Raw genomic sequence first — 12,521 nt, 5'->3', positions numbered from 1 at the left:
TTTGTTCACCCCTTCCAAGCGTGCATTTCCAAGTCAACTCCAAACCGTCAAAAGCTGGAAAATGTTGGAAAAGTGTCTCTATGGTCTCTAACGAAGTGCAGTTTAGTGGAAAATGTCTAAAAATGTTATGTTTCAGTGCTAGTAGAAAATATTGTGCAAAAGCGCTTAGCGTCGTGCCACGTTTGTAAGGTGAGGCACTCTCAGCAAGGAGCATATGTATAACGGCCCAAGATTATGGGCCAAAAAGTAAGAGAGACTGTGTTCATTTCCCATTTTCTGTACTCTTTGCCTATTGTTTTGTCTTAATCTCAAGAGCATGCTATTCCGTTTTACTTAGATCTCAGAACTTGTGCTCTCCTTCTAATGTAAATGGGTGTTTGGTCAGGGGAAATCCTTGCCTTGCCAAAGACAGATCTGGTGCAAGTCAATTGTTTCTTGAGCCTAAATGTTCACTAGCGATATCAACGCCCCAGTGCCATAAGTTCTGCGAGTACAAAAACGAAATTTATCAGACATTCTGCATGCCGTTAGCATTAGTTTGCAAACCCCAAAAGCCAATCGAAATATTTTTAAAAATATTCGGACAAAAGCAATAAATAATCAAAACTTACAACACATAAAAATCTTGAATTTCCACAAAAACTCAAGTGGAAATCATGCTCTAGCCGCCGGCAAGAAGTAATAATTTATGCATTTTCATTTAGTTTTTCCAAAATAAAGTTTTCCATTTATTTTTCGCCTCAATCGTAAATTACAGACAGCTGGCATCGAGGCGTGAGCTTGTGGGGGCCTCTCTCAGGGGGCCGCTAAAGAAAATAAAAAAAACGCAACATAAAAATCATTTTTTAAAGTGCTGCCCAGCAACAACATCTCACTCCCTCCGCCCCCCTTGGCCTGTATCGGGCATTATCTACGCTGCCGTATCTGATAATGATCAACTGTTGGCCGACGCCTCAGTTGCCGCCTTTTTTTCTTCTTTACATTTTGTTTTTCCCTCTCTCTCTCTGTTTTTTTGCCTTTTAATTAAACGCTCTCAAGCCGCAAGTTGGGCTCAAGTCTGGCGCGCGGAGTCGTGCAAGTCGGCGGCTGCCCCTTTGAGGGAGAGAGAACTCTTCGGGGCTCAGAGGTTGCCGCCTCATTCAGTCATTCATGCCGCCGTCATTGCTTCATTATCCATGCGCACATCACTCAGCGGACACTCTGCATACTCGGGGGCCCTCTATCGCAGAGCGAGACAGAGAGAGAGACGAACCCCAGCTCCATTTCCCCAACGAAGACCCATCCATAGATCTATCCATGCATCCATCCATCCATCTGTCTGGGGTCCCGTCCCTAACAGAAAATCAATTTTCTGTGTGCCCAAAGTTTTTCTTTGTGGCACATCTTTCGTCATTTTATTATTTTCAAGCACACACAATTTGGGATAAAATTTTAATTTCTTATATATGTAAATTGATTTGTTGGTCAATCTTTGGCAGACGAATTGGAAAACGAAGAGGAGCGGAACGGAACGGAGCGGAGAAGACAAAGACAGACATTGGTTATTTATTATTTTGGTACACTCTTTTATTGATGCCAGAATCTGAAGTGGCAGAGAACAACAGAGGTGGCGTTCAAGGGGGGGAGGAAGGGAAATACAAGTATCATATAATCCAGGGCAACAGCGGATGGTCCAAGAGTACTACCAAGGCTATTTATTGGGAACATAATTCCAAAGACCATAACACTCTTCATTGTAGAGTATCACACACCAATCTCTGATGAAATAGTCTCTGTTCTGATGTACAATTCTGGCGTTTTTTAAGATCTCTGCTTTTTATTTCTGAATTTTTTTTTTTATTTTTTTTTAACAAAGCCAGACTTTTTTGATAATGCCCATATTCCAACCACACAAAGCCCATTTATTGTCTTAAAAAAAAGGAAAATTTGCTATTGGAGAATAAGTCTTTTGATTTTTTTGGAGAGCTTAAAGTATTAGCTTGGTTCAATCAAACACGAAATATAGAGCGAGTCTGAAGCAACCCTGAAAAAGTCGTGTACCAAAAAAATGTTAGTATTTAAATTGTCTTTAGTTCAATCACCCCTGCGCTTCGTTTCGTGGGTGCTTCGTGCGTTCTGCGTCTCAGAATGCAATTATTTGAGGAACGCTGTAAATCTTAGAGACTCTCTGTTCCGCCCACGCACTGACTGACTGACTGACTGAGTGACTGACTGAAGTGTCTTTAGCACCAGCAAAACCATGCTCCTGCATTGCGTTAACTGTATGCGTCACTTGCATCCTGGCGCCCCGCGTTTTTGTTCTGCCCCTCTCTCTCCGTTCCTGTCTGCGGAGGCGTCTCCTGCAACTTGCATCTTGTCTGCTTCTGCCATATGGTCGCTGCTGGCTTGTGGGTGCCTTGCGGTTCTCTGATTTATAACATTGTTTACACGGCATGCCAAAAATTGTGATTTACTGGCCATTGGGCGGGCGGCCACACGTGTGCCCATTTGATTGTAATAACTCATACGACCCGTGGTCCGCCCCCTCTCCCGTTTGGGCAGGAGGACGACTCACTCAGGCTCACTCTGCAAGGAACGGGGATGTGAGGAGTGGATGATGATGACTGATGATTGGATGGAATGTAAAGTTTAAGGGCTTGCCAGCAGCTAGGATTTCTCCTTGGTACTCGTCTCGCCCTTCCTTCTTGTAAGTTATTTTCTCCCATCACATTTATGATGTCTCCTATACAGATTTCTCATATTTTTCCTGTACTGGAGTCCTGAATGTATGTGCAGGCCTGGTGCTGCGTGTCCTTCGACTCCACTGCCATCCCAGGCCACCTCTGGAAGCCCCCCCGATCCCCGGCTGTTCACACTGCATTCGCAGTGCAAGCATGAAGACGACAACGACAATGATGATGATGATGAAGTTGATGCTTGATTAGCCGGACAAACAGACGGACAGACAGACACACGGCCTGACCCGATCCTCCTACCCCTTGCATGTGCATGTGGATGTGCATGTGCATGTGCATGCTCATTTGAGCATGGCCGGCAGGCCTCCACCAAGGCGCACACACACCTTTTGATGTTGCGCCGACATTTCAGCCCAGTCTCGCGGGCTCCGGCTTGCGGACAGTTCAACCAAGTCGAAAGCCACCGCCACCCGTGCGAAAAAAGAGAGATAAAAAAAAAACGTCTGCAATAACTACAAAGGAATACGTTGCCGGTCCGTGCCGGTCCAGTCCGGTGCGGGTAGGGTAGGGTCTTATCAACTTGTCCAAAAGCTTTTGCGCTCGTTCAAATCAATTTGAAGCGGTTGGCAGCGAGTTGGCATCGAAGGCGGCACATCTCGGCATCGGCATCGGCATCGGTACAGAGACAGAGACAGCCACACACATCGTTCAGGCGCATGCGCAGCGGTGGGATGGTGACTGACACATAGAGGGCGCTGCCACCTCCTCCTCAACCGCCTCCCCCCCGCCATCAGTCTCTTTCGGTTTGGGCCCAGCTGTTGTCGGCCTTTTGTTGGTCCGTTGCCATCGCTTTGTTCTTTGCCGTCCCCGCATTTAATGGTTGATTTTGCTCACTCGCTTTGCTGTGTTTTTGCGGTTTTTTTTATTAAATTATTATTTACTTTTATTACAAAGCGCGACGGCAACGGCGACGGCGGCGGCATGGCAAAAATTGATGCGATATTTCAATTTGTGACGCCCCGATGCCCCGCGCGATCGTTTCATGTCCGACAGCAAAAAATAAAAAAGAAAAAAAAACCACACGAAATTATATAGAAATAAATATATCAATGAGACCGCCTACACTTGAACTTCAAAGCGCTTTCCCAACACCCAGCACCCTACCCAACCCAACCCTTTTTTTGCTAATAAAATTTGTACGCTACCAAAAATACATACAACTGGGGGGCAGAGGCAGGGCGGAGGCAGAAAATGTGCTTCACTTCAAAGCAAAATTCAGGGGGGTGTCAGGGGGTAGGGGTATGGGGGCAAATCCCTCTTATAAACAAAAGGCAATTGAAATGCTCACTGAAAAGAGATTTTTTTGCTTTGTTTTTTGCTTTTTGTATTTGCTGCTACTTAAACGTAAGTTGAACCATCCCTGAACAATCTTTCTTCCTGTGTCTCTGCGGCACACAGCGATTTGTTTTGCCCGTCACTTTTTAATTGTTGTCAACCCACACACACACACACACAGAATACAGAGACCCAAACAGATGGACATGAGGCGTGGGGCAGGCGGGAGGTAGGGTGGGGCAGGGCCGCACCCAAAGTCGGGATACATGAAAAAGACATCAAAGCAAATCTTGACAAGCGTGTATGCCTCTTATCTGCATCTAGCGAGAGCGAGAGAGGGGGATAGGGGGAGAGGTAACCGACGGGGGAGACCGTTGCAAAAAGCACACTCACACATAGGCACGGGACATGCCTGCCACAGGAAATGCCTGCCTGCCTGCCTGCCTGCCTGCCGCTCCGCTGTGGTCTGCTCTGGTCTGGTCCTTATGTGGGATACATTTCCTGCCTGGTTTCCTCTGGCTCCTCCCCAGCACAGCCGTGTTCTCGAATGCATTTTAAAGTTGCAACCAACATAACCATTCATAACTGTGCAACAACAGCCACAACAAAGTTTTTAGACCCAAAAAAAAGAAAACAACCTTTGAGTAGAACTTGAGAATGGACATTGGACCTTTTGGGTACCCTCAAATGGGGCAGAAATTACTAGGAAAGGCGAGACTTTTTGCATGCAGGTGGACTTGGGCTCCTTGTCTCTTTCAATTTAGATGAGAGCCCTTTTTATGCTATACGAGCTCCGAAGGGTCCAAAATAGGGGTACCCAAAACGATTGGATCTCTCAATTGAATCGCTCTTTATTATTCATTCATTATAATTAATAATAATGAAAGAAATTCAGAAATAAGGGCTTCCGCTCGAACCGCTTGACAGATCGATGTGTCATCGTAAAGATCCACCATTAAGAGCTTTATTCTGCCAAGGAATCATCGGTTCCCTTGCCAAGGTTTTGTCATAACATCCGTATCCTTAGCCTTATCGTTATGCCAGTCAATAATGAGACTTTGATTCGCCTCATAAAACGGACAGCAGAAGACTCTTCTCTGAGTCTTGGCCTGGATATGCCCCCCACTTGCCCATCCCCGCACACTTATGTACATATTCTGCTCTTGTTTTTCCATGCTGCAACAGCTGCCACCATTTTGGTTACTTTTTCTGTTGCCGCTACCGCTGCCACCGTTGCCACTGCTGCTGCTGCTGTTGACGTTTATGCAAATTTTGTTGTTATTTTTTGTGTGTCACCAACAAAAAGAAAAAAATGGAAAAACATTAATGGAAATCTGGAAAAAGCCTCTGGTGGAAGGGAAGGCTCAGCAATCGATAAATGTAAATTCCTGCAGCGAAAAGTGGAGAGCCTTCCGCCAGGAGAAGGAGTCCCAGGTCCTTTGCTTACATGTGAGAGAGATGTCCCTTTTTTGTGGGTGATTTTCATTACATTTAATTTAATTTAATTAAATTTGTAAATTATGAATCTCAGAACTCAAGAGGAGAGACTTTCAATCAGGGGATGGGAAGGGGGCAAGTAGGAGCAGGCGCATCTAAGGGACATCTAAATCATTGCCATGATAAGGGCAACGGGCTACGGGCTACGGGCTACTGCTCCATTTACGTATATCCTGGGAAAACTTTGTCCTGTTGCGTAACTCGAAAGTAATTAAATTGAAACAGAGTTCAAAATGCGCACACAAAAGCCGGAAACTCCAAAGCCATATAGGGTGGGGGGAGGTGGCACACGCAGGGGCGTGGCATGCAACAGCACATATGTACACAGCAGTGTCTGCGTGGGATTTGTCCGGGCAGAAGTCAAGTGTTCCAGCAGCAGCAAAAGTGTTGAAGGCAAAATGGGAAATGGGACGAGGGACGAGGGCCAGGGCGAGGACTGGCAGCATGTTGACAGCCATAGTATTTCCCCCCCTGCTCTTCTGGATGGAGCTGGACTGCCGACACCCGACTACCGACTACCGACTCTGACTCCGACTCCCCCCTTACAATATAGAGCTATATGCAGTTATGATGATTGTTGATTTAGAGTTTTTAGTTTTTAGCCCCTTGCCAGATGGTTGTTGGGGGGATTTGTGTGTAGCATGCAATTAATTTTGTTGCCCGAACTTCAAAGGAGTTGCAAGAGCCGCCCTGTGGACAGGCAGCGACAACGATGATGACAACTGGCACTGGCTGCTGCTGGCTGCTGCTCCTGATCAATGAGGGCTCTTTGATGCAGTGGTGCCGCCCCCATTGGCTTCCATCCCCCTGGGGCTTTGGTCTGACAGCAGTGCTAATGGAGGAGAAGGTCCCAATCCCCCAATGCCGCAATCCCCATACCAATAGCCAGCCCAAAAACCAATTCGAACTCTTTCTGTTCCGTTCCCATAGTATCTGTAACGTGAGACCCTTGGAATGTCACTAATTCTTTCCATCCACTCCACTGCGGAGCCTCTTCCTGTCCCCTCCTGTTGTTCCCTGCCTGTGGCCTGTGGTTGGGCCGCCTGTCAATGCGAGAGGACTTCACTTGACTCCGCTGCTCTGCTCTGCTCTGCCCTGCGATGCGATGCTCTTCTTGCGGTTGACATTCGCGACGAGGCCTGTCATCCTATGGCCTCTCCTCTGCTGGTTAGCAACTCTGTTCATCTGTCGCCGCTTGCTCCATTCCTATTCTGATTCCCATTCTGATTGCCATTCTGCCAGTCCCATTCCCAGCTAACTCGGAAACCCCACAGCCTCCGGGGCCGCCCTGGGACAAGTGTGGCTTTGATGGGCGACGCGGCCGATTCGGACTTTCCGCTTGATAAGATTGACAATGAAACGGACTGAGAATGGGTTAGATATCTTTTGTGGTATGCAGATCTGATACAGATGTGTTACCAAAAAAGAAACCATAAGAATGTCCTAAGGGAAACTTGGAAAACGGGAAAACACACCCATATTCAAAGAACAATTTTTGCTTTTTTGTATACAAACAGAATTTAACAGAATAGAATTCACTTTCAAACTCCTTTTAATACGGCCCATATTTAATCCAAATATAAAATACCTTTAAAATCAATATATACTATGTTCAATTTGCAATGTTAATGATTTTCCCTCTCGCTGAATATCTTTTGGTATCAATCTTGGAATCTGTAAAATTTGTATAATGTTAACACATTTCAGGGCTTACATTTAGCAAGGATAACTAAGGATAGGCGGGTTGGAGTCTTCTATAAGGTATTTAAGGCAAGATTTGTTTGATGGAATTTCTGTCCTTCCTTTGAAAGTTTTTCCTCCTAAGAAAACATGATATGTTTCACATTTAATTAACCCGAAAAGTCTCATAGAATTCTCTCTGTGTCTCTTAAATCTCAGCTGTGGCCTAAAGCAGGCCCTAATCAAATCACACGCACCACAATCGAGAGCGGCAGAAGCTGAGATTGCGGTCTGGTATGGGCCCCTGCTCTGGGAATGGAATGCCACCGCGCGTCATGTGGCATGTCAATTGTGGCCTACGGCTAGATATCACATTTCCAATGTCTAACCAAAAATATGCGCATAAAAAAGAAACGAAACCAAAAGCGTAGTGCATCCATCCAATTCCCAGTCCACCCCTGGGCCCCTTGTATCTCTCCTTCGAGCTCTCGAACCCTTGAGCCATCGCTCGGCATATGTGCATAATTACACTTTTATTAACAGGCAAGCGGCAGCCAGGAGAAGTCAAAGTGAAATTCTGCCACCCACAAGTCACCCACTTGCCACACACACCCCCCCCCCCTTTTCCACCCTCTCTTGGCTCCGCTTTCCCTTGCTTTCCATTCCATGCCTTTCCGCTATTCTCTTTGTCTACGTGCCTGGACTGTTGAATGCAAACAGGTGCCACTGAGCCCCTGACTGGAGCTGAAGCTGGAGCTGGCATGGCAGCCTTTCGCTTCCTGCCACCCTGCCACCCTACCACCCTACCTTCGTGAAGCCTGCATCCGCGGCACATCCTCAGAGACACTTGAGCCGCACTCGGCTTAAATGAAGTGCACACGCCGCCATGCACATCAAAAGCGGGGCCGACATTAGCCGCAGCGCGCAGTCAACTAATTAGACACGCCCCTTGCCCCTGCATCCATTTGAAACCATAATTAAAGTTAACTGTTCTTTCTCTCTCTCTCTGTCTCTTCATCTCTAACTCTCATGCTCTCTCGCAGACACTCTCTATGGCTCTCTCTCTCTCTGTCTAGATTATCATACCATTAAATATATTATTTGTATTTGTTTAGAGCTGAAGAACTGTTTAAATAAAGATGTGCATTAAATACATTAATTTTATGGCACTCATACCCCAAAAAATCCGTACTAGAAAAATGGGGAGGTGTCGTAGCATACGATGCCCTTTCATACATAGCATAAATAAATAAATTCCATAACATTTTAGGAATATCTTTAGAGATACATATATCTGTGGCTATCTGATAGTTTTAACTTTAGAAGCTTTAACTTAAGTACAGTTTTAAATAATTCGAAATTAAGTTGTTTTAATTAATTTTAGTTTAATTTAACTTAATAAGTATCATCATAAGTATTTAATAAGTATCATCTTTGGCCTGAGATTTATAAACAGAGATCTCCAATAAGATTTGAGTTTAATACAAATTAAAGTCGAAAAAAGTCAGAAAATCATTTTTGTAATAAATTCTTGAATTTATAATTTTTGTATTATGTTCCTTATGCGCCGCTACTGCTATTGAAGCCGATGACTGCCGCATTCTCTCTCTTTCTATCTCTCCCTCTCTTTCTGTTTGGTATCGCTGTTCAAAAAAGTGACGATCTCTCCGCATTCTCTCGGAATATAAACCTGAAGACGGCCCGGCTATAAGGACTCGGCTGTAATGCTTTCTAATGCATTGGAAAAAGTAATAGATCCGATCCGAATCATGCAATTCTCAAATGAAACCCTCGATTTTTCGTTTGAATTTGTATATTTTAATACATTTTTATCCTGGTTAATATTTATTAAAATTAAAATTATAAATAAGATTTTTTTCTGATTTCAACAAAAAATGATTTTAAAAAATATTATAGTCCCCAGAAAATCCTTGACTAAGAAAAAAACGTTTGTCTCAAGCTGCGATTAACTCATGTTTTATTCAACAATATTTATATGCGCTTCTTAATAGCGAATCGTATCGTATTTTAAAGTATACTAAAACAATGAAAAATACAAATAAAAAATCTACAAGTAGTAAACGTTCTAAAAAACTTCTGCAACCATAAATTTGCCATCAAAAAAAGGACCCATTTAAGCTCTGAGAAATTCTGTTTAGAGGCATTTAGGACATATCTTGCTCAATATATAGTATACATCTTGGGCTGAATTGTCTGCAGTTAAACTGCAATTGTTTATACACTTTCAAGCTTTTCGGTTTGTCATCAAATGGTTTTTACATACATACATGTATGCACATACATATATTGCTCAGTCTTCTAAATCGAAGTTTTTAAGGGGGGGAGGTATTGTGACAAAGGGGGGTACTAGGTAATAGGTAATATCATCAACAGATATCAAATTAAATATACTCGAATATCTCTTGGGGTTTTAATAACTATTTACATAAACAGTAAAACTTGGCCGAAAAAAATAAACCAAAGCTCCACGGACATTAACAACAAATCACGCCTAAGCCTAGTCCCTAAACGGTAGAGTAATTATGTATGCATTTTATAAGATATAGTTTTAGTTTCTGTTCTGACTATGAAAACCTTCGTTCTGTGATGTCATCTTGTGATGCTTGTTGTCGATTGCTCAAATCGGAGTTTGAGTATATCTGCTGCTGTTGATTAACATACAGCTGCAACGGCGATGGTACATGCCCCAGGAGTTGCACCACCGCTGGCGGTGGTGGTGTCATATCCAACGGTGTGGTCGATGCTGTTGTTGGCGGTGTCGTGTTGGAGCTGAAGCTGGACGAGCTGGAGCGTGCCGAAAGGGACTGGGCCGAGCGAGTGCGTCTCAGGGGCTCTGCTGGGGTGCCACCTGGATCGCCATAGCTATGAACCCTGCCCACTACTTTCAGGGTGGAACGATAGGGCGGCTGCTGATCCTGGCACGCTTCGCTGTAGTACGACTTGCGTAGGATGCAAGAAATAACCAAAAACGGAATAGTCAGAATACCAACAAAGCCGATTGTAATGATCACGAGCACATCCAGGCCCTCCAGACGCCAGTAAGTAAGAGTATTTGCATGGGACTTGAGGAAATCCGCGCCACCCGAGTCCAGAATGAGCTCAATTTGGCCAACGGCCAGAGAGGATGGCGAGGGACCACCAAGACGTTTCCTTAGTTTGACTAAACTGTCCGCATAGCTGGTGTTCAGTGTTAGTTGCCGGATGCCGTGCAGCAGGGCATCATAGGCTATGGCATCGTAGTTGACCGTCAGCGAGACTCCATTCAGCTGCAGACGCTTGGCCATCACCTCCTGTTCGGCCAGTATGGGTATGGCCAGAATGGGCGTCTCGCCCATAATGGATTCCCATACGCTCAACTGGCCGCAGCTGCTGATGAACAGCTTCACCAGCGTGTGCGACAATATCGCCTGCTGCGGCCACCAATTGGCAATCATCACATTCTCCGGCAGCTCCAGACTCGATACAAAATCCTCGTTTTCCCACTTTAGCACGAAATGGAACTCCTTGAGGTGACCGAAAACATCCATGAATATGGCCAACTTTTCGCTGGTCAACTGCGCTGTCTGGACATCGGCGCCGAGACTCATGTAGATGCAACCCCCCGCAGCAGACTCCATAAACGACAGGAGATGCTGGAATTGAGGAATTAAGAGTTTAGAAAAATGAATTGATGGTAAATATTCCTGGCTTACGTTCGGCAATGGGCGTAGGTCCGTGCGAGCCGTCAAGTGGAGGCCACCCACCTCCACCATATTGGGCAAATAGGCACGCGGATAGTTTAGGCCCGGATGAGAGTTTATCAGAGCCAAACTGAGATTCTTCGTTAGATCCCGATACAGCGGCAGTTCTTGCACCAGCATCTCAAAGTGTTTCGAGTAGACCGTCTGCTGGGAGATCAAATGAAAGAAGCTAGGAAAGGAGCGAGGATTACTGCAGGCTCTCAGTGTGGATAGGATAGCATGACACTTACTTGTAGGTTAGACGCTCGAAAGTGCTCATGAGGCTATTGACGATTCGCTGTTGGGTGTTCATGCGCTCTGTGAAGGGTAGAAAGTTGCTTGGATCCAGGGACGACGATTGGGGATTGCCGAACATGTTGTTTAGCCAGGAATTGGCACCGGTGGGACTGATTGCAACGGTGGGTATGCCATAGTAGTAGGCCAGGCTGTCATAAAGGATGCAAAGGATCATCAATCATCAATCAAGGGGTTCTGCTGCTTCTGGTTCAGCTATTACTCACCCCAAGAGGGCATCGCTTAGAAACAAATCAACAATCAATAGATCAAACTGCTCGCCGCTGGTTAGCAGCTTCCGCACCTGCTGATCCGACAACAACAAATCCACATTGGTAGTGCCCGCATAGATGAGCCGCGTGAAACGTTCCATCACACTCTGCGACCGCATCTGTTCCGGCTCAAAGCTCATGCCCATACCCACCCAGTTCTCCTTGAGCCCCTCAATGCGTATTTCCCTGATGTTTGGCAGTTCTGCATCCACTCCACCCGCCTCCAAGGCATGCGGACTGATCAGAGTGATCGAATGATTCCGCGGACTGGCCACCAGCTCCTGCAGCAGTCGTCGGCCAAAAAGATAGTGCGACTTCCAGACACTGGGCAGCACGGCCAGGATGTTGGCACAGGAGATGGCGCCGCAGAGCAGCGACAGGGCCATCAACAGCTGCAGCAAACGCATTTTTTGTGTGCGTGTGGCCTTAGGGCAATGTCCACATACGCATACGCCTCCACATTCGCATTCGCATCCGCGTACGTGTGCTTGTCCTTCACTTGGAAGCAGTTGATGCTTTTCCGGTTTTGCACAAACGCACACACACACACAGCTGTCTCCTCCTCCCTCTCTCCTGGCGCTGTGGGGCGTCTATTATTATCTGTTGCTGCTGCCGTTTGTCATCAACATCATTGCAGCATTGCACAATACCACCCAATGCTCTATTTAAACAAAAAAAATTGCACCAAAACAACACGCGAAAGTGAAAGGGCCACAACCAGTGTGCTATACCAACAAAAATACGAGCTTAGCCCACTTAAGCCCCCTTTATTTAAACAGGATAACAACTCGAGCTTAACCGCGGAAAATAGTACTAATAATATTAACAATAAGTACTCTTAAGGGTCTATTATATCCTTTGGCTTTACTGAAACAAAAGACCAAGATATCTTTCCCCTGAACTGCACTAAAATTCTTCAAGATTCATAATTCTCGCGGAGTGTATAATAATGCCCACCGGTCGATATGGGTTAAGTGTTTTCTGCTCATGATTGGAAATCATATTCCTCGATTTTTATGTTCGGTTGA

General features: G+C 45.4%; 1 protein-coding gene across 1 annotated transcript; it reads right to left on the bottom strand.

The window, feature by feature from the left end:
• Positions 1 to 9,142: 9,142 nt before the first annotated feature.
• On the bottom strand, positions 9,143 to 12,236 carry Ugt316A1 (UDP-glycosyltransferase family 316 member A1). Its single transcript, XM_001352887.4, has 4 exons — positions 11,449 to 12,236; positions 11,179 to 11,373; positions 10,901 to 11,117; positions 9,143 to 10,840 (listed from the first exon to the last, which is right to left on the bottom strand). Exons 1-4 carry the CDS (start codon positions 11,898 to 11,900, stop codon positions 9,773 to 9,775), a joined length of 1,932 nt encoding a protein of 643 aa, XP_001352923.3. The 5' UTR covers positions 11,901 to 12,236; the 3' UTR covers positions 9,143 to 9,772.
• Positions 12,237 to 12,521: the final 285 nt, after the last annotated feature.

The sequence above is a fragment of the Drosophila pseudoobscura genome, chromosome X, assembly GCF_009870125.1.
Source record: "Drosophila pseudoobscura strain MV-25-SWS-2005 chromosome X, UCI_Dpse_MV25, whole genome shotgun sequence".
Lineage (NCBI taxonomy): Eukaryota > Metazoa > Arthropoda > Insecta > Diptera > Drosophilidae > Drosophila > Drosophila pseudoobscura.
Note: the sequence above shows the minus strand (reverse complement) of the source record. Positions and strands in the feature narration are given on the sequence as shown.